Consider the following 23,376-nt stretch of genomic DNA (forward strand, 5'->3'; position numbering starts at 1 on the left):
TAATTTACTAGTTGACAATGCAACCGCGATGTTTTACCAAGTGATGGTGAGCTCCATCCTCTACTGAATAGATGCCACTGCAGCAGTTGGCCACAAGAGGGGGCTAAAGGAGCCTGAATGGCTGAATTCTGCCATGACGGGCAGGTTAAACTCAGGTTACATGAATGAAAAAACATAAAATAAAGTCACACGGTGAAGGAAGAATTGTATTTCATTATCACAATGGAGCTAAATACAAAGCAACCAAGCTAACGCGTTGCTTTTAATTGACCTCGCCAGGCCTTCTGCAAATTTGTATCTTTTAATTTTTATTGATAAGCGTTGGAAGCAAATTTTGCAACACAGTGCTTTGAACTGGACACAACTAAATATTCAGATAATGTTGTCATAGCCTCTTGACTAACAGGAAAAAAATTATTTTCCAATCACCATTTTTTTTTAATCCCACACCGTTTGTAAGGTAAGTTGAATACTGAAAAAAAAAATTGAGAAAAAAAGTTTTTATTTTTGAAATATGTGTCCACTACAGTGGACATCGGAACCCCATACATTTGAAATCGAACCTTGATGGCAACCAGTTTGTCCCAAAGAAAATATCCAAACATCAACATAAGAATGAATTTCACATTGACAAAACTGAGCACTGTTGCCTAGCAGCAAGAAGGTTCTGGGTTCGAATCCTGGCCCGGGGTCTTTCTGCACGGAGTTTGCATGTTCTCCCTGTGCATGCATGGGTTCTCGCTGTTGTGCCTAAACCAAACTTTTATGAAAGAGCCAGCAGGGGGCGACTCACTGCTGCAACATCTGACAAAATGATACAACTACAGATTTAAAGCTAAACATGTTAGAGACTTCCCACTAAAAGTTTGTGTGGAGGAAGAAAAGTACATTTTAAACAGTTACCCATATAAAACCTTTGCACCACGATTTGACCACTAGCATACATTTTGTTTTAAATAAGTTTGCATTTTTGATTTCAATATTTATCACATTTAACCACTAACCAATTACTTAAAAACCTTTAAATATTTTTTCTTTAGATTCAGTACTTAACATTTGAGCCCCATTTCTTACCAGCGTTTACTTTAAAATCAAATATTCAGACTCAACATTTACACAATTAGACACCAAGACTGAGCGTAATCATCCCACTTCAGATTCCCTTCAAGCATTTAAATTAATAAAATGGAATTAAAAGATGTTCATAGGGTAAAGAACAGAAAACACAACGTGAAATACCAATGTTTTATTTGCAAAAGGATACCAGTTAATACATTGAATGAAGCACTGAAACAAGCCACGGTAACATTGCAAAATACCACTAAAAACAACAGTGTCAATTTTAGAGAGAGAGAAAGAAAGTAATTTGATCCGAAAGGCATACATTATGAAAGAAGAGGAAAGAAGTGTATTTACACCATGGCAAAGTGTCCTGTATCTCTACAAAACAAAGTGTGATAGGAGGCCTCTTCGTTTAAGACATTTAAAAAAATTTATTACAAATAGCTGCTAAAGAACAAGCCTTCTTGCGTTCCATTTATTGTTTTTATCAAAAGACATTTATCTAGAAAAGAAAAAAGAAAGGCACCACTGATGGTGATAAATCACACCAGTCATCTTCAATGGTGGCAGCCGCTTCATTCAAGACAAACATTTTCTGCTTAAATATGTTGAGATGTAAAAAGTTGTAAGGAAACTAGAACATTAGCGCGTGAGGTTTAACAGAAGCAATAGGAAATTGTTTTTATTCTTTTTGTGTTTTTCCTTTTATTGGTATAAAATAGGAGTCAAAGGGACGCGCCCCCTGCTGCTGATTTTAGTTGTTGTGCTGGCATAACAGCGCTCCCTGCTGGAGAAAGGTGGAGTTCACAGCACCAGATTGTGATGGCTTGTGTTCAGCGTTGAGGCTGACGAGAAAAAACATCGACCAAAGATCATCAAGCAGGCGGACGCAGCGTCACATCTAAAGACAGGACTTCCAGACAGACGATTCATCACAATGGAAAAAAAAAAAAAAAAAAAAAGCTCACTTTAGGCTCCTTTCTAATCACACTTCTTATTTTAATAAAAAGGCAATTTCTACCAAAGAGAATAATGTCAGCAACTGTTGAATCCAAATGCATAGTACTTAATCGAAAAGATGCTACATGTGCAGCATTTTATGACTATTGAGAATGGGTGGTTAATCGTTTTGAGAGGCCGGCCGGTAAAAATCTGTTGTCGTAAATGAATTAGTGGTTCCCTGCTTTTGTGCTTCAGTCATTCGATTCAGAGACGTCTCAGGCTTGATTCCCTGCCAAGTAAAACTCCCATCTCCACCTTAGAGTGGAGCGCGCCGTAAGAAGTCGCAACGACAGAAAGAGAAATATGGAGATACAAAATTGCACACAGAAGTGTGGAAAAACTTGTTCGGAGCAAGTTTAAACTAAGGAAATGAGGAATCCTGCACAGGTACCTTTAATATAAATTAATAAGCTTTATAAAACTTTTAAGCCCACACATGAAATTTAGACAAACATATTTTCACCACCCTCCCACGATCCCTGAACTATGCCGAGCCATGCAAAAAGAGGAGAAATCCCACTACTGCCTTAGCGCCGTAATGCAACGGCCTGCCTTAGATGAAGAGGATTTATTATTTCAATGAGACATGCATCAGCTCCATGTGTGCTCACTACCATCAAAACGTTACATCTCCTCCCGTTTTGTTTGTTCTTGGTCAAAACAACACTTTGGCTTTGAGATTTATTCCCCCCACCCCACCGGTTTTGGTGCCGGTCGAAAGCGGTTCTGATGCTTAAACCTTTCTGCATTCTGACACGCAGCAACCACAAAATTTAAATTTTCTTTCTTTTGGGCCAAGACAAAGTCGCACCGCATATTTGTGAAGGGAAAGGAAACTATAAACCGCAAGTTTCAAGCTGATATTTAACATTTTTACAAACTTAAAAGTGCAGCGTGAACGTGTATACAGAAACGTACAGTGATGCTACTAATTAAACGGTGCAACCAGGTGCTTCCAAGTGTGATCCAATTAGTAACTAGAGTCTAACCATGAGTAATTGAATCTTTTTTAACCCAGCTGGTCTGTGAAGGCACCACCACCATCAAACAAGGTAGCAGCAGCATCAGGCTGTGGGAATGGATGGACTTAATGGAGAGGAAAGAAAACCTGTCATTGGTTCCAAAAGACGTATTATTCAAGTTTGTGGCTGCAACATGACAAAAACTGGAAAAAGTCTAAGTGTTGTTGATATTTCTGCCGGACACCATTTATTGTTAAAACTCACCACAAGTTGCGGTCGAACCAAAAAGGAGGTGATAAAGTGGCTTAAAGGGGAATTAATCAGCTCAGGATATAAAAGCTGCATTCTGGGCCTACTTGATTTTGCTTTGGTTGTTTTTATGTACCATTAGGTCCTTCAAAAAAAAACAAAACAAAGAAATCAGCTTTTTAAACTTAAAAGTTTCATACAATATCATGCACTGCATCTTGTGAAAAACACGGAGGGTACGAACCACTTATAGCCTACCGTCTAAAGGTCAAAGCAGATGAAGCATGAACATTTAGAGAAATAGGAGACGACGCCTTTACATCTTCCCGTTCGGTCCGACTGGGCAAAATTCATGCCAATAAATTTCTATTGCACACTGTGTGAAGCCTCAGTGCTTACAGTTTTCTGAAATTATACTTTATTTACTTTAAAACATTTCTGACGGATAATCCCTCTAATCCCAACAACCCAAACCATCACCGCTTGATTTCTTTCGTCTACTTTGACCCCGTGACCCTGTGACATGTCAAGTGAAGGTTGAACATTGTAGTGACAAAATGGAAGCACAGCAACAGACACTGAGCAGAGAGGTTATGGTGGACGGATGGCTGTACACAGTATTTACACAGCAGGTTTAGAAATACCCTCATCAACAGACCCTCCTCCTCAGACTAGGAACCAGTAACATTCACACCTTCAACGGTTGGACGGAGGGACAGGAGGACAGTCACAAAAATGTAAAGTGAATAAAAAAAAAAGTTGTTCAACGTGTGGCTGAAAATTCCCCCATTTGCTGCTTGAGTGGAAATTTAAAAGTGTACCCCGGGTGGACATGTCTAAAATTACTTATTCTGATGAAAATCCATAAACAGCGATCAAGTGGTTATCGTGTCTGAACATTAGTGAGCTGACGAGACTGAGTTTAACAACCGATTGTTATTCTCAAGCAGCAAATGGTGTCAAAGGCCCAAAAGAGAGAGAGAGAGAGACAAAGAGCGGTTCTCTTCGACTGGTGGCACTGTGAGTGAAGGTGGAAAGCAGCAGACGTGTCAAACTTCTGTGTTTCAGGCCAAAACGAAGGCTGGCTGCAGGAAGGAAGTTACATCGATTCTCCCAGAGAGTCCTCATCTTCCAGAGATAAGGGCAGGTAGAGATCCTGGAAGCAGAGCGCAGCGTGGTTACCCGTGAGCTCGCCGTCGAGACGTCGGCAAATAAAAATATGGAGCTGCTTTAAAAAGAAATAAAGTCTCACATTTTGTCAGAAATCACAAACTTAAATGTCATTTCACCATTAAAAATGTGTAACTTGCCTTTCCTCTTCACATAAATGCACTACTCTGTGTTGGCCTTTCATATAAAGTCTGACTGAAACGTGAACATTGGAAAGGTTTCGTTACCTTCTGCTTGTTGTTCAGGCCTGGACTGGTGGGGGTGGAGGTGGGGGAATGTTTGGATATCGGGGTGGAGATTTGGCTGCTGGAGCCGGTCCCGTTGGCTGAGGGATCCGACGGAGCAGACAGAAAGAAAAGACAGGGAGGAGGGAAAAAGAGAGTACTGTGGATTAGATAGCGTGCAAGACCAATCCAAACCGCTTTCTTTCCCCTTGCTCTCCATAAAAGTCAGCGCTGAACGATAGACTCCCCTGGCTCTCGTCTAAAGGCCCGCCGGGAGCCTGATGAGTCTGCCGCTTTAGTTTGGCGACATTTTATTCTCGCAGTCTGTGTCCTGAATCGTTGCTAGGAACCTCTGTTTAGATCCGAGAGTGGTGTGAGGTGATGTAGCTGTGTGTTGTAAGTGCCTTAAAAGAGTTTTGTCTATAAGAGATGAAAAGGCCGAAGCAGATGGCCAGCTTGAGTCTGAGCCACGGAGTTGAAAACAAACAGTGGATAAAGCTCCTCTTTCCCCCCCCACCCGCCCTTGTTGGCTTCGTTTAAACGCTCGGCTACATGGAGAGTAAGCAAGTAAAAAGTTAAACTCGCTCCAAAAGCCCTTCTACCTCGGAAAACCTAAAAATTGGTTTGCGAGAGACGGGCAGCTCTCCCACAGCGATGGGACAAAAAGCCAAGAGAGACCAGACAGTCGCCTGCAGAGGAGACACAGTAATGTTTTCTCCACAAAGGCAAATAAAGTTTGACTTTACATTTTAATATTTATAAGGCTCACAGAACTTTGAAAAAGAGAGGTTTCACAGCCATTCTATGACAAATCACTAATGTTAGACTTAAAACGTGTTACAAAACCAGTCTGAGGCGTGTTTGGGATCATTTTTCTGTCGTTTTCGATCTAAATTTTTACCCTCAGACGGCAGGAAATGGTTCAAGAACAACCAAGGAATCAGTGAGGCTGGAGCTGATCTACCTTCACAATCAGCTGAGATTTGAAGCTGTCCAAATCTACACAAATTATCCATGTGTGAAGGTTTTACAGTCATTAAAAACAGAGAATGACGAGGAGAATCTCTGGAGTGGTCAAACATTGAGGGGTTTTTTTTTTGGTTGTAAATATATTCCATAAAATAGTTGGGATGATAAAGGATGACAACCTTCAAATCCATAACTTTGAACCAAATGTTGTTGGCTCTAGGACAGGGATTGGGTCTTCCAACAGGACTGTGAAGTTAAACATGAAACTGGTTTAAGAACGGGTAAAGGAGGCAATCCATATCAGAGTCAAAAACAAAAACCTAAAAAAAAGACAATTAAAATGAGCTCCTCCAGTTTTTAAGATAATTTCTGAACATTTAGCAAAAATATTCCTTCAACTTTCTTAAAGTTATTCCAAAAATACAAAATCTGTGCCAAATTGTTAGTTGGTGAAAAAAGTATATATGAATCAGGTAAATTTTGAATCACTGTTTCAACATAATTAAAAAACATACATTCAGTTCCGACCACTGCTGTACTTTTTATTTATTTATCCCAACAGAGAGATGTTGATATCTTCAGACAGATGCACAATCCTGTTTTATCAAGGCCCTTTTTCACAATAAATGCTAATAAACAATTAATAAGCAAGTCGCCCTGGGTTTCAGTGGACATCATTAAATATTAACCTGTCTGTCCAACAAACAGCCGACAGCTGTTCATGTTGTCTTTGTTTACTTTTCTTGATTTATTCATGCTTTTTCCTCTCTTATTCAATAAAGCATGTTGAACACAATTATACTAAATCCTAGATTATTACTTATAAGCAAAGACTGGATTTAAACTGGGCTTTTTTTTTTTAATCCAGTCCTGCGATCTAAGATAAAGGAGCAGATTTTTTTGATCCTGTAGTTTAATCCATCCGTCGAGCCTGATTCCCTTCCTGCAGATAAAGGAGGACTTATCTTCAAGCACAACAAATGCATTAAAACCCAATCATCTCGGATATTTGCTCATTGGATGCAAGCCACCTTTCCCTCATACATTATTGATCTGACATGCTCGCCACGCCTCTTGGAATAAGGTCAGAGGTCAGTTAAATCCCTCTGCTGTCACATGTAGTTATGTTAGTTCATTTACAACACCGCAGGCTGCCTCGTTGTTTTTCTGCCGATCTTCGACTGCGCTCATTGCGGGGCGCGGTCAGGAAAGGCGACGTCGGCGTCGGGTGGCGGTTACTCACTGGAGTCAGCAGGAGATTTGCAGCGCTTGATCGGACCAGGACTCTTTACCGAACCGCGCTGGGCCTTGGCCGCCGCCCCCTTCATCAGCCGGCATTCTGTGGGACAGATGAAAAGGAAAATCAAAACTAATAAAAACCGAATGACTGAGGCTGAAGATTAATCAGGGTGTCGGATCGTAGCGTCGTTCCTCAGATCTGTAAAAAAACAGAATACATTCCAGGATTTTATTTTTATTATTTTTTTACATTTTGGTATTCTGGGTCAGTGTAATAATCAGAGCAGACAGGCTGCAGACATCACTGCTCCTCCCTCAGAGCATCTTCCATTCCGTTTATACTGTCAGTCTCTCTCTTCTCCTCCTTCCCTCCCCCTCCTCTGCGCTCCTTCCCTCCTCTGATGCTAATTATACGTTCTGTCCTCCCTCCATCTCCTGGGATCGCACCATATCCGTCTTCTTTCTCTTCACCTTCACACGCTGCTGGATACAGACGTAAAAACTGGTGCGCTATTGTTTGGCAAGTGTGTCACCAGCGCTCCTTTGACAGTACTTCAGACTGGCAGTCTGTCTCCCAAAATAGCCCAGAGTCAGATCACATTCCTGGTTCTGCGAATGCTGCAGCTGCATAAACAGCTCCACCAGAAATTATTCGCACCGCCTCACTTTTTACACTTTTGTGTTACAAAATTACTCAAATAGATTTTAAATCTGGTCATAGAAAAACACCCCCACAGCATGGCACTGCCACCACTATGCTTCACAGTAATGATGGCGTTTGGCGTTAAGGTCACAAAGATGTATTTTGGCATCATTGTTCAGGTTTGCTTGAAAACTATTTTGAATTTAAATTTCTGATATTGTATCAAAATATATTTGAGCTGATTAAATTTGAACCTTGACCTCTCAGATCACTGGACCAGAACTGAACAAGTGGAGGTAAAATTCAGTTTCTGCTCATCAACTCACCAAAAACTACATGAGAATCTGAAATATGCAAAAACTGATGGTTCTAAACATGTTTGTTAAGAGCAACTTTTAATCAAAGACTGATCACTGATCACGAAGATTAGATTTGAAGAAAATTACATTTGAAATTACGGCTGCATTTTAATGGTAATGTTTCCTTTACACAAAGCGTTTGATAGTGACGAAAACTGCTTGATCTTTTTCAGAGCAGAGAATTTTTGGTTTCTGCACCAATGCAGAGTGGAGTGCTTCGTTTCATTCTAAATTATATGCAATCAGCTGATCGTTTCCTTTAGGCGTTTCAAAAACACAAAGGATGATGAGATTCACCAGAGTTCAATTGTGAACAACAACTGGACACACATCTGCCTGTTGTTGTAGCACTTTTGATTTACAGTCGGAAATGTAAATCAAACGAAGATGGAAACATGTTTTCAGTCATGAGCTAATCTGCATGGATTTTCCTTTTGTAAGAATCTACTTTTAATTAGCTTGTGACATACAAAAGTGAACGGGGTGCAAATACGTTCTGCTCCACCCCACTAAATGTGAAGTGTGGGTTTATTTTTGACATCAAAAGGGTCACAAAACAAAAAACCAAATCATTCCAGGTTTTCCTCAGACAAGAACCTAGACTCCTTTAATACAGAGAACGTAAGCATTTTCATTTGTCTTCGTGTGGAAGATTTATGATGTCTGCAGACTTAATGTCCATGTGATACAGAGCAGTCAACCCCTCCAACCCCCCCATCCCGGCTGGCTCCTCTGAGGCCGACTCGGTGATGTCGGCATGCTGCAGACCCTCATTCATTTTCTGCAGCATTGGCCTAAGGTTAGAGACTAAATGAAACAATTTAGCTCGGGTCCACGGGGGAGTTTGTAGAACATTAAGGACACAGATCATTACTGGAATCTCCGTGGCAAAGCGAAGGGACGGAGGAAAACATAATAAGAAGTCAGCTCTGCAGCACCGCTGTGTTCGGAGGAAGAGACCGCACGTTTCCAGGAGAGGAGTTTATGTAGAACAGGGACTTTAAAAATAGGTCTTTCAGGTCTGCAGGGAGGAGAGACACTCAGCAAGACTACTGGCTTTACCTTTTCCTCTCTTCGACTTCACAGCGGTATCAGCACCGACAGATCAGCTGGCCTACACCCGTCACTGGACAGATTAATGGCTCTCTGACTTCTGCCCGCTTCCCTCCGAGCTGCTCGCTGCTGATAAAGCTCTGCTTCAGCTCCATCTTTCTCTGCCTCTTTGTCAGTATCCCTCATTTTTCGCTCACCTAGCTTTGAATATTAGCGACCACGCTGACCAAGGCATTAGCTTATAAATCTCACTGAGCTGACCGATATACTTCTAAGCGTGTTTGATACCTTCCCCAACTCAATTTACTGCATCGATTGTTGTTTAGTTCATGCCAACGCTGAATTTATTTCTGTTGGGAGAGAAAAAGATTGATGCAACCATCTCAGCCTGGACTACACTGCCAAAGATATCCAATCAATCACCGAAATGATTGAATTCAGATTTTCGGATAATGCATCCAAGCCATAGACGGGCAGAAAATGGTTTGCTAACGGGAGCTCATCAAATTCAGGCCTGGTGATGTGACACGATTAGGCCTGTTGCAATGAGCGATCAATTAATTGCATTAAAAATTAAGAAACTCAATCATCTCCATTTGCATGATTTATCATTTTCTATTTAGCCACCAACAACTGGACGACAAAAGTCTTTAATCTGGTGCGTTGATCTCAACTAGCCCGTTTTTTTTGGAAGGACAATTTTGTTCATTTTATTTCTGCTGTTTTGTTTAATTATCTGGTATATTTAAAATGTCTTTCAGTTCCAGGGTTGAATGTTCATTTGGATTTAAAGTTATTGATGTTTGAGAACGTGTTCTTGCTTTATTATGCAATTATTATTCCTTAAAAACTCTTAAAAACAATAATAGTTTATTGCAATACCTTATGGGACTTGTTATCAAGAATAATAAAATATTTCCGTGAGCATACTCAAACCTGCCTGGAAGAGTTGGAGATTTTTTCAGCCTCAAAGAGTGAGTTAATATTAAACTTTATGGATTATGTCTGTCATGACACACATAATCCATATGTTATGGTGTGTTAAGTGAGTAACTTTGGTAATAAAGTACATTATAAACGACGTCTCTGTTGGACTAAGGCTCACCGTTCTCATCCAGTGAAAAGTCATCCTGTGCGTAGCGAAATTTCTCTGGTCCACATGCAATGAAGACATCGTCATCACCAAAGAAGTCTTGAAGGCAGGTGACCTTTGAAGGGAGAAAACAGTAGTTGAGAAACAAGAAATTAAGAAAATAAATGGAAATTAGGTTTGTTTCCATCTACTGGTTAGAAAAAAGTAGATGGAGCGGGATTAATTTCAGACGTTAATGCTACAAATGGCTTTGATAAACTAGATGCAAAGGGTGCAACTAGCACTGATCACATCTTGGAAAAATGGAGAGTCATCCCCTCCGGGTTGAAAGGTTTAGACTTATAAATTTGTCCAAGTTTTGTGCCTCTAGAACAGAACCGTCAGTGTATGAAAGGGTTTCCTACATCAAATGTATTCAGCAAATGTGTTTCCATCTTCCCTTTACTGCATTAACTCCTTCAGAAAAGCCAAAAACTACGCAAGTGTGTTAAAATCTTTTTTTTTTTTGTGGTTATTTTGAATTTTGCCGTTTCTATCAACCTTTCAAATGCAACACTTCAAAATTCATGTTAAAAAAATGCTGATAGAAATGTGGTTCATGAAGGCTTTGGATAGTTCAAGTGGAATGAAATTGGGAACAAGATACGACATTAGATGGGCGTCTTGGAAACTATCAAAAAGAAAAACAAAATAAAACATTAACAAACCTAAAGGTGCACCACAATACATGTCAATTTCTCACAATACCATAATGATAACCCCAAAAATCTGAGTTTTTATTGGATATATTTTAAGTCAACATCCGTAATGCCTTTTGAAACAATAATCACAAAGCAGACGACTGCATCCATCTGGCTAAATGAACTCCAGCTTCGAGTCAACTCAAATATTCATATTTACGTATTTAATAGAGTTAAAGACATTCCTTCAGCAACTTTTAACAGTGTATGTTCAGGATTACATTTAAATTTGCAAATATTTTCAAACAGAATATGCTGCTAAACTCCAGGTTCATAAATGTGAACTGTAAAACTTTACCTTGAGGGGGGGAAAAAAGCAGAAAAACATTTGGAAAAATTCCTTTGGACGTTTTGGAAAAGATTTTGATAGAAATTTATGAAGCAAAATTAAATGTTTGGTCAAAACATGCAAATTTGTTCTCATTATATAATATCAAGAGCCCATTTCTCTGTTAAAATGAATTGAAATTGAATTGCTGATGATAACAGATGGAGAGCTTGTCTTATTCCTCGGATGATGCTGAAAACTTGATCAGTAGAGCCCTAACAGTAGTATCAATAAAATATTTAAATTTATATGTCCATCATCAACATGTACAATAAATTATCAGTCATAAAATTTAAAATAATTAATACCAAATGTTTGTTTATCCAAGAACATTTAATCACAAATCTTGTTTTTATGAAAAATATATTTTTTCTATTGCAGGATTCAATTATGTCTCAATAAAGTTAAATTGTAAAAATACAAAAAGTGACCATCCATGTGAAAATATTCAAGTAAAAACCTGTGAGCAGAAGCTTCAGCTCTCATTGTATTTCATGCCGTTAGCCGCACTCTGTTCACGTAACAAAACATGAACACACAAAAAAAGGCTTCACCTTTCCTATAATGTTTAAATGCCTCCGCTTCCTTCCCCTGGGTCTATTCAATCAGCAGCTGCTGAAACAATATGGCCTCCTTAGTGGACAGATGTCTGTGGGCCACACCTTCTCCTCCACTCTCCATTATACAGCCTGACATGCCTGTTGGAGCCATTCGATCAAAAAGCTGCTTTATTCTCACTGGAGCATCTCTGTCGATATTCAATACCTGTTGAAATACCAACTTACGAGATAAAGACATATCGAGCAGCGATAATGTAACTGAATCACGGCTACGTGTCTGAGTGGATGCCAGGCCCAGTCGAGATGGTTTCCCTTTGTGATGCGGACCTAAACTATGAGCGACAGATAATTTGAGAGCACTCCACCCCACCAGCTGCCATGTTGAATCTCAGTCCTGCTAGACGAGCTAAAAGTGTGTGGTGGCGGTGGTGACTTGTTGGCGTGGCATTTAACAGCTGTACAAAAAAAAAAAAAAACTCCTCACCCCCACAAAACTCCCCGGATACAGATCCACGCTGGAAGACCGAGACGCTGCTTTGACTCCAGGGATCAAACACTAATTGGGTTTTCTGCCAACCCCAAATCAGAGGCAACACATTAGTGTTATCCAGTGATTTCAGTGTAAGGAGATTAGATACAGGTTACCAGCGATGGGGTTAGCATCCTGTGGCAACAGAAACACCTGGTCGTCCTAAAATGGAGGCATGAAGAAGAGCTCACCCCCTCCCAGGGGCGAAGGGGAGGAGAAGAAAACGGGCCGGAGGGCAGACAGCAGCTCGTTTTAATAGCTTTAACAATAGAGCTGATTAAAAGGATCAAGATCTAATCCAAACATGCACCGTCTTCATTGACTAAATCTCCACTCAAACGCAGGATTCTGGAACAGACCAACATAAAGAGTTTAAGTTGTTCACCAATCCGTTTAATCTTCAGCATAAACATCCCGCCTTGCATTTGGTTCATACGTTGGAACCAAAACCCAGGAACCAACCTTCAGACGTCTTAGCAGGAGGTTTGTAAGAAATAAAGTTTGTAGAAACCAATTGTGCAAATAATTTCCATTGCAACACCAGCACTGTGTTGTTCATAAACCAACTTTCCAAACTGTAATTGCAGCTTCAAAATGAGTTTTTGTTCAATGTTTGAAACGTTGCAGAAAGGAACCTCAATGCCTGCAGGTTTACAAGTGACCTGCATTATCCTGAAACCAACAGCTCCAACAAAAACAAAGCAGATTAGATTCACAGAGCCTTTCATATCTCAGCGTTTTAGCCAAATACATAAATTAAAGGCTACAAGAAACCATCCAGTCATCCAACCAACCAGTGATCGTTTTCTGCTAATCATATATCACATCTATAGTTTCAGATGCTGTCATACATCCAGTTGAGGGTAAAATATTGTGACTGTAGGTCAGACCGTAGATGAACTCGTATGTTAAAGAGGTTTGATTTTTGGCTCTAGTCATGAATTTTTCAAAGAAACATTTTCCCCCCGTTCACTATTCCAATAAACTTCATGGTAAAGAGAAACTGTGTTTGCTGCTGCAGTTTACAATCTTCAGAGTTTTGTCTACTTGTAATATGATCAAGATATTTTACAACAAGGTGCAGCACTTCTGTAAACTGTCCCACATTAAATCATAGCAGGAGAAATAAATTTTTTACAGTTAATTGTGAGTAAACACTTTATTTGAAGGGGAGCGTAAGACTGACATGAGTCATGAACATAAATAAAGAAGTCTATGAATGTTTATGACTGTTGTCATGAAGTAAATGACTTTTAATGAAAAGTTGACACTTTTAATTGACTTTTATTGCAACTCTGCATTACTAGTCATTATTTACAAAATAACAGTCAGACATTTTTAGACTCCTTCATGTTCATGACAGTGTAATGTTATGTTTATGACAGTCATGTCAGTCTTATGCACACCTCTTCAAATAAAGTGTTACCGTAAATTAAATTAGCAGAAGACATTACTCTAGTCCATGTAACATTCAAGAAATGCAGGTTTTTTTTAACCATAATTTGCAAGTATTGTTAAACCCGTTTTGAACGTGATTTGGAGAAATTGCCAGAATCCAACACGACAGGAAATACTACGTGGAAAATGTTGGTCTAATTTAAGAAGCGTCCGCTCTTAAGATGAATATCATCAACCATATCCACCAATAGGTTACACAGACGATGCACACATTAGTGTCAACATACCCGTTAACCCCACCGGTGTGTTTGTCTGAGGCAGGGGGTTTGGGATTTTTTTTTTTTTTGGCTCTCTCCAGACTCTGGGTGCCCTCCACCCTCCGTCTCACCGAGCCCATCCTTAATCTGAGCCTCACCAGCTGTCAGAACCACATGACCCAATGAAAACCAGCAGCCCCTCCATCAGACGCGCAGCGATCCGCCTACCATTACTGAATTATTCAACCTTTATTCAGCTAAAGGTTGCCGAGATGATGAAACTGATCCTGAGCGAATTGAAGATTCGTTGCCATTTCAAACGACATGCAGGAAAAATAAATGCATTTTTGTTTGTTGCACATGAATAAATGGCATCAATAAGACATCTAATGTGGAAACTAGTTACTTTAATGGCACTTTTGCTTCCAACAGCTGATTAACACTTCAGATCATCCTTTTAGGACGCACACCCAAAACAAAATACCGGGATGATTTTATCTCATCTACAGCCATATCAATTGATCTCCATGCAGCCATTTAACATCTGAGGGATGGACTTCCCCTCTAATGCCCCAATGAGTCAGCAAATTGTTAACCAGCAGAGTTTATCTAATCGATTTTACACTTGTCTGGTTTCAAACCACACAGGATGGACTATAAATCAAATAAATTACAAACACGCTGCTCCTTCCAGTTCTTCAAATGTCACATCAGTTACAAACTGCAGCAAAAAGATTTTATACGATGGACTGACAAAGTAGAACATAATTTTAAATAGGAAAGAAAATTATTTCTTATTTCTTTTACGTATACAAGAAAAACAAAATGGAGGCTTTGATTCCCCATGAAACAACATTTTACTGTAATGACACATACTTGAAGGGAAAGTTTCTAACAGTTTTGCACACCTAGAAAGTAATATTTTGTGAATGTTCTGTCAGGTTAAATGGGGCATCAAAAGACACATTTTCAAACCTTATGACAAGTCATCAGTTTAAGGAATGAACTTTGACTGGGCCGTTCGTTCCAACACAAAAAATGCTTTGCAACTTTTAGATGCACTTCTGCTTCAACACGGTTGACTCGAATAATCAGGGAATGATCAGGAATCTGGAGACCCTGAATAAACTGAGGAAGTAATTCAGCCATTTGATCGAGGTGTGTTGGACCAGTGACACACCTAGAAGACATCGGATTAGAGAAACCCTGGTCTGCACCGTTCCTCCATTGTAGCTCTGACTGGATGTGTCGGATTGCCGTCAGGCTGGACCAAATACCTTCAAACCCCAGTATCTTTGTTAGATGAAGAAAAGGCATTCACATCACCATGTTTCAAAATAACGGATTTTGTGTTCAGGATACCATGCTCCGTTTTGGTCTCATCCAACAAGAGAAACTTCCTCCTGGGGACTTTGAAGAGTTGCTTCCTTCCTGTCGTGCCTCCATAAAACCCACATCGAGCAGCGAATGACTAATTGTGATGCTCAGGCAGCATTTTATACGGATGCTTCTTTTGGATTTTAAATCTGATCATTTAATGAAAATCCAAGGTGAATCAGAAAAGTGATAATTGTCTGTTTTGACATCTTGGCATAACCAACTTATGTTTGAAGAAGCGACAAAAGGAGTGTTAAGGAGACGAACCTTATTTTTAATCCTTTACCTGGGCAAAAAAAACAAAAACAAAACATGCAGAGTTGAATATTCTTCCAAACATCTTTTGTCATTGTCAGGACTCCACCAACTCTTCTGTCAATCCAGTTCATCAAAATCAAAGTAGGGGACAACTGAACGCATTCTGATTGGCATCTTTTGATGGAAACCGCTGATTAGATTAATCTGGACCAGATCTCTGACATCTATTTGACCCCCAAGCAGCAGCACCGCATTTCAGTAGGTTTGTTCCAGATGCATTTGGAGCACAGATGAGCCACTTACAGGGAGGCGGGTGGTGGTGGTGGTGGGGGGGGGGGCGGTATCTGCACAGTCATGGTGCACAGCTGGTGCCCGATGCTGGTTGCAGGCCACCCCGCCCCGGCCCCAGGGAAGCAGCCATTTGGCTGACTGATGTGGCCTCAGCTTTATTAAATCGAGCTTCCTCCTCTTCCTCTTCCTCTTCGCTCCAGGTCATGCTCACTTGTTGATGTTCATGGAGGAAATCAGAGCTGCTGGACAGGCCTGAGTGGGGAAAGCTTCAGGACTCCAGCATGGGGGTGTGGGGGGGAACCACACCCGTCTCTTTCCACGTCGCCTCTGTTCGTTCGTTCGTGGGTGGGCGAGTGAGTGAGTAAGACGTGGAGGTAGCGGGCTCCTGACAGATTAAGGGGGGCAGGGCAGGTAAGACTATGTAAAGAGCCCACTCAGCATATCACAGCCATTGTCACAAGCTGAATCCATCACGGGGAAGCTTATTGCCATGACAACCGCTTCCACAGCACAGCAAGAGGCAGGCAGACTGCGAGAGCCCTGATAACAGGGGGAAAGCTGGCTTTTCTTATCTGTTAATGGATGCATTTAAGACACTAAAAGCCCTGAAAGAATCTGCAGCTACTAAAAATTTTTTTGCACACATTTAATCAACACTGAAATTTTGCAAATACTTTATTGTCTGACAGAACTTGTGCTTATATGACGCTTCTCAAATTCTGTTTTTTCTTACTAAAAAGCTCAACTTCTAAACCTGGTTTGAAATGATTAGATTTCAATTCTACTGGAGCATTTTGTTTCCCCGCTTTCTTTCACATTGTTCCCATTTTCGTATGACTCCAGATGCATTCATTGATGAGGAATGAATATAAAATGGCTCCCTGCAATTTAATAGGTGGCCTTTAGCTGCAAGAGGAGCAGATTTTTGCACTTTTTTTTCCTTTTTTTTTTTTTTTTAAAGAGCCTGAGTAATTGCCCTGCAACAGACTGGCAACCTGTCCAGGTGACCCCGCCTCTCGCCCGGAACGTTAGCTGGAGATGGGCACCAGCGACCCTCCCGACCCTACTAAGGAACAAGGGTGTAAAGAAAATGGATGGATGGAGCCTGAGTAATTATGCCCCATCAGCGAAAATAAAAGGATCCTAAATTGCTCCCTGAATCTAGCGGCCCCACCCTTCCCTCTATTGAGTTGATTGAGCAAAGAAGCACCGGCATTTGAGAGGAAAATGGCAATGATTTTGTCCTCAACTCTGGCAGAGAAAAGAGGGCTGGCAGACAGCGGAGTCCACACAACACTGAGGAAAAAGAGGAACGCCATTCATGATGAGTCGCCATCGCAGGAATGCAAGTAGACAATTTAAAAAAAAATTAATAAAAAAATCTTCAGTGCTCATATCACAAATTCAAGCCTCGACTGATGGAATGTATGCAGGTAAACATGACACGCGCTTTTCCTCCTTCTTTCTTTAAAACGCCAAAGACTCGCATTGATGGCGATGAGGCTCTCCCACCCGCTGCAGGATGTGGGATCCGACAGACCGGTCCACACCAGCTGGGCTCTCTTTGTGCCTGGGATGTGGTCTCCTAGCAACCAAACGGAGGGGAGAAAAAAAAAAAAAGAGGAGGATCGGCGCAGAGTTAGGGAGGGGTGAGCACTGCATCAATTTGAGCTCTCCACCATATCACCTTCACCACACAGCAGCTGCAGTGTGGCTCTGCAGACAAAAGGCACTGCGAAAACCGGCACAACATTCCTTCATTTCTGCACCCGACGAATCCTGAAGTCAAACCAAACAAACATCGACTGGGAGCGATTCTGACGGACGCCGATAACGTGACATCATAATCGATATGCTTAATTCAATGTGGCATCACATTATCAAAAATGCATGACCAGGAATTACCATCCGATGACAGGAAGTAATTAGAATCTCCAAAGAAAGCCACTGCAAGGCCTCATGCAGCCAGACTGCACCCCTGGGAGAGAGCATTAAAATCAAATCCCTCCCATCTATCATTTCACAACGCCTCCCCTCCTCCTGAACACGTGTTTCTGGCTTTAATTCAAAAGGAAGGAGGAAAAAGGACAGCAGCGCAGCAACCAAAACGTGATCCAACCTAAAGTAAAGCTGCAGAAGATCGTGTAGCTGCATCAGAGCAGCAGATGTTCACATCCACCTCATCTCTGTCTCGGCTCATTTGTAGAAATACACAGCAGTCTGGAGAACATTTGATCCATCTAGTTAGTCCTAAAACAAAGATTTAATGTAAAACTGTGAAATAAATACATTTATCACACATTCTGCTAGTGTCCCCTAGTTCACATAGAAGCAGTAAGACCAACTTTTTGACAATTTCTGGCTTATAAACTATGGAGGACTTATACTTACAACAGGAGCATCTAGTTTACATACTCAGGAATTAGAAAAAAAATTACAATCCAAAAAACTCCCATTAGCTTCTCTAGAGAAACTGCTCAAAAATCCAGAGAAACACCTACTGGTTTATAAATCACAGACTACTTATTCTTAAACTTGGGGTTATACTTTATTATTATTTTCTTCTTTTGCTCTTTCCTTTTATTTTGTTTGTATTTCCTTCCAAAGCACTTTGAATTGCCTTGTTGCTGAAAATGTGCAACACAAATGAAATGACCTAACCTTACCATTTCCCTGACATCCACTGTACCTGATGAGTGCATGACTTTCCACAACCTTCAGCCGGATCTGGTTAAAACTGTTGGAAAAATCTGATCCGCATTTTATTTCTGGCAACTTCAAGCCAATAAACATTCAGCAGATTAAACACTACATAAAAAACTGCTCCATTATTATGCAATAACGGTGTAGTTCTCTCAACCACACAATCACATAAAAACATTCAGAAACTGTACACTTCCTTTATACATGCCAATATTTTTCATGTTTTATTAAAAACCAGAACAGACTTTGTTTTCTTTTTAAAATTTTTTACAATTATTGTAATGCTTCCGATAAATCAAACGACACATTAGAACTTTTAGCTTAACCTGATAATATAAAGCATCCGTTTCCATCTTTGAATGCCTGAAGTCTTCTGCAGCCTCAGTGTTGTCCTGCATTTCACTTTAGTTGCTTTCCCATCAACTCTCACCAGCTTTGTCCCTTTAGTGATCGTTCGTTAAGCGGAGCTGTGGGATATTCAAAGCTTTTCTGAACTTTTTCCCCCTCCAACCTTTCCGCTTGTTCTCCAAGGTTGGTTTTATTAAACTACACACCAGTGAAATATTGTTTCCAGTTGAGCGGCTTTTGAACACAAACAGAGGAATGAAACACTTTGTGCTGATCTATAACTTTAACTCCCAGTAAAACCCTGCAGCTTGTGGCTGTGATGTGACAAAATGTTAAAAGGTTCACAGGACGTTTTATGCAAGACCCTTTAACTACAAAATGTTGGCCCGGACCCTCTCTCCATACTTCCTTTCAGTAGGTCAGCATGTGCATTTCCATGCACATGTATAAAGGGACAGTGGGGACAATATGCTGAGACAATAAAAGGCTTGGTCTTTTGTACGCTGCTGCTGTGGGAAGATGACAGAACACCCCAGGACCTTCAATGACAGATGGCCTAAAATGAAACTAGAACAAAAGACCTGATGATGTCCTGAACCACAAGACAGGAGAGGAAACTGCTAGAAACCAAAAGTCAGAACAAAAACTGCAGACAGTGGGATGTAAAGCTCACAAAGATTGCTCTCATCGCCACTCTGCATTCTCATGTAGTCACCGCGTCAATATTGACCGAGGTTATGAGCAAACAGTCTGCCCGTCCTATGAAGCCCTTTAATCTCTACACCTGTCTGCGCCTGGCTGACTGCAGGTGAATGAAAGGTAAACTGTCCCCAGCTCTGACCACACATTTCCCTTTGCTTACATACTGCACCATAGCAGCTCTATTCCTCATTGGCGACGAACGCCTCTGCAGATTCTCACATTTGAATTTTAGGAGGTGGCAGTACCTAACCCCCACCCCGACTATAACCTCGCTTTCCAATCAGCTCAGATTTGCAGGGAAAAGGGCACGATGCAAACCATTTCTCTGAATAAGCAAGCAGCTCCTGCTGAAGGCGTGACGCACCTGCTTGCCATCCAGCGTGTAGATCCTCTTGACCACTCCGCTTTCGAGCTTGATGGCCTCCGTGATGTCGGTCAGCACCTGCTCGAAAGAGTGCGCGGTCTTCTTGTTGAGGAGGACACGGACGGCTTTGCGGGGCTTCACGCCGCTGCGCATCACCGTGACCAGCTTCGGCCGGACAAAGTCTTTGCCCTCTCTGGGATCGCCGGCGGCCTTGGCGGCCAGGGACTGCATGTTCTTCTGGCTGGCGGAGGCCTTGACGTTCACAGACCAGTTGGGATTGACGTTCTTTGTGTAATCGACTTTCTTATACAAGTTCTCAGATGCGCAAACGTAGCTTTCACCTGGGGAGGGAAAGGAGAATATTGGGTTAGTGTATTGAGGCTTGCTCAGCTATTTGACACCTGAGAAGCCAATAAACCATCCAGGAGGAATTACATCATTTAATAAATCTGCGTTCATTTCATTTTAAAGATACCTTTTTTTTGTAGTAAATCAGGGTTTCCTTTTTCAGTCCTCAACTATGTTGATTTCTATTCTGATTTCATAACAATGAGGAGGCACCAATAGGAGTTTCATGATTATTCATCACAAAACTCATACTGGTGCATCAACTTTTAAGGCAAAGGAATGTTTTCTTACTGTATATGAACAGTAAAAAAGACATTCTTACTGTTCATATAAAACGGTAAGAATGTTTTATATGAACACCCAAATGAAAAATGAGTAAAAAACCTTTTAAAAATCTTTTCCGGTAGCAAAATCTTGCACAGAAAATAAATTTAAAAAAAATACAAAATCGTCATCTTTCATAAATTTAATCTGTACGCTCCACGCAAACCATTTAAAAACAAGATCTTTACTCTTAACTTTAGTCACTTTTTATAATTTATACTTTCATTTTCTAGGAACTTTTTAATATTAATTGTCTTTAGTGCATCGATGTGACTTTCTTGAGAAGTATTGAAAATTGCCTGACTACTTCATTAAAACAAATCTTTTAGATTTTTATTCCACAATTAGATGTAGTTGAGTTTAAAGGTTAAAAATATTTCTAATATTCTCAGTTGTTGTTTCCCAGTGTGGATTTATTTTAAGGGATTTACAAATAAATACCACAGAAACTGTGTCTGTTCATGAATTATTATTTTAAACCAGGAAGTTTTATTCCCCAAACAATTTAATTCCTTATTTCCTTTAATTTTTTTAAGAGCAAAGGTTTATATTTAATACAATTTGGTTATTCAGATAAATCGACATGATGGCATTTTTAAAATCAGATGAAGGATTCATTTCCCTACGCTGTGTAGGTGAACTAATGTGAAACTCTCCGTTTCCATTTTTGTTACGCTTTGAAAACTCTGCACCACTTTTATTTCATCTTTCCTCATAGGAAGGGACTCCACCTAAATATAAACAAAAGTGCAGTACTTGATACCTCAGCAGCTTGAAATATAATAAATTTTCCATATGCATATTTGGCTCACCTAAATTCAGATGTGCAGCAACACGACAAAAAATGTCCTGCTTCCAGCTTGGACTTCATTTACAGAAACTGTGGAAGTCAATATTCATCACGTTGTGGCACATTTCTGAAATAACTTCTTGGGTTTCAAGCTTCCATGTTTTGAACAACTTCAGAAGAAAGGATTTGTTTGAGATTTCAATTGAACTTGCAATTCGCAGCAGCAACTATACTAAAAGCTTGTTTTAGTTGGCAAAATCTTCTTTTTGGCCCCATCTGCCCTCGCTGTGCATGTGAAATACTTTTGGAGACAAATATAGACCTCAAGTCAGACTATATAGCTAGTGACTGGTCAGGATGTAAATAAAAGCCTGCTCTCTGCATTCACACTTTCAAAACTGGAATGATTTCTTTGTCGAGTTTGATCCACATTTCAGTGATACTGAAATGTGAGATGAATGGGAGCTTTTTGGAGTCGTGATTATATCAAGTAACCTAAACTAACAGCTGCTTACTGTTAGACATGTTTCCAATCATTCATCTGTCACTAGAAAAAAAAAAGCAAGTCAGTCCAGAAATACATCGTAGAAAACAAGCAGAGCGATAAAGATCGTCTCAGCAGATTCACCGCTCAGTGAAAGAGCAAAACAAAAATATTCAGACTCACTAAAAATGCCATCACTGAATGAAGTCTTTGCCATTTCAGAATCAGAGGCAACATTTTAAAAGCATTCAGAAAGGAAACTATTTTTTTATGTCAAATTATGTCTGTGGTTCACTAAAGAGATCAAGATTTTCAGCGGAAAACAGAAAGGCTAAAGGCATTACAGCAAAGTTTCTCTATTTTACCTTTATGAGCTCTCAATTTGTCTTGTAATATCTTGGATTTGGATTTATTAGCAGCCTGTTTGAAATCCTGAGGATCAGTGAACTCAGGATGCAGTTTTAGAAATGCTACCAGTGCATACAATGCCAGCTAGTAAAGCAAGTCTAAAATGTCCCCTCCATCATAATGTTGCCTCTCTAAATAATCTCACACTGTGTGGCAATAACTCCGCTGCTAATGTAAATAATAAAAAATATCATTTGAATGCTGTTCTTATGTTTTATTATGGCTCTAAAGAATAAAAAGACTAACTGGTCAAAGTAAAAAACAGACGCCTACAAATTTCTTATCATAACATCGCCACACAAAAATCCAGAAGTGCACATACAGTAAATCACTTTGTTTAATTACACAAATTTCAAGCAAGCAGCACTAAATGATCAGATGGAACATTTTCTCTTACCATCCCGTCTGGTATCTTTACACAAAAAAAAAATAAAAAATTTCAGTAGGACAATGACGCAGGAAAAAAGGGGAAACCATAAGGAAGCAATTACATTATATGTGGGGAAACTCAAGCTAAGACAAAGGGCAGAAAACTAGATTACTCTGTGCAGACGAGGCCGAGTAATTAATTATATCCTACAAAGAGGAAGCACAATGAAATGGCCCCTCCAGCAGACGCGCTGCAGACGAGCCACACATGCAGCAAACCAACTATAAGCCGCTCAACACGACCGCCTCGTTTTGAGTAAACTAAACCAAATTCAGCTCCTACTTTTAGAAAAGTCACATGATGTAAAATATAAAACATTAGAAATCAAATCAGCTTCTTCTTGGAAAAAAATAAACATAGTTCAATTAAACAGATGATAAAATGATAATGGTGTGTTGACCATCATCATATGCCACAAGGCAAGACCAAATGCTCTGCATGACCAGACAGAGAAACGTTAAAAGAAGCAGAGACAAATCTGCGTCTGGCAGCCGATGCTGTTGAAGTTATATTCGTTTATGCTCATCTGCAAAGCAGTCAGACTCCAGTCAGCAGTTTCATTGTTAAAGAATCTGCGAGTCACCAACGCGGCTACATTCGAACTGATGTCACAGACCACAAGAATGCAGGCCTGTAGATTTAAAGTCTAGAACGGATGGAAAAGACGACTAATACTCGTCACTGCACATTTCTTGGTATCTCACCTAGCAGA

General features: G+C 40.2%; 1 protein-coding gene across 1 annotated transcript in view; it reads right to left on the bottom strand.

Moving 5' to 3' along the window:
• Positions 1–1,231: 1,231 nt before the first annotated feature.
• Positions 1,232–23,376, bottom strand: part of LOC103475832 (neuronal migration protein doublecortin) — a 28,730-nt gene continuing 6,585 nt past the window's right edge. Inside the window, exons 3-7 of the mRNA XM_008427745.3 lie at positions 19,881–20,221; positions 10,038–10,140; positions 6,882–6,977; positions 4,673–4,770; positions 1,232–4,431 (exon numbers count right to left, since the gene is read on the bottom strand). Coding sequence (XP_008425967.1) covers positions 4,375–4,431; positions 4,673–4,770; positions 6,882–6,977; positions 10,038–10,140; positions 19,881–20,221 — 695 coding nt within the window. The 3' untranslated portion in view covers positions 1,232–4,374. The remainder of the gene's footprint in view (positions 4,432–4,672; positions 4,771–6,881; positions 6,978–10,037; positions 10,141–19,880; positions 20,222–23,376) is intronic.

This window comes from Poecilia reticulata, chromosome 14, assembly GCF_904066995.2.
Source record: "Poecilia reticulata chromosome 14, P_reticulata-male-v2, whole genome shotgun sequence".
NCBI lineage: Eukaryota > Metazoa > Chordata > Actinopteri > Cyprinodontiformes > Poeciliidae > Poecilia > Poecilia reticulata.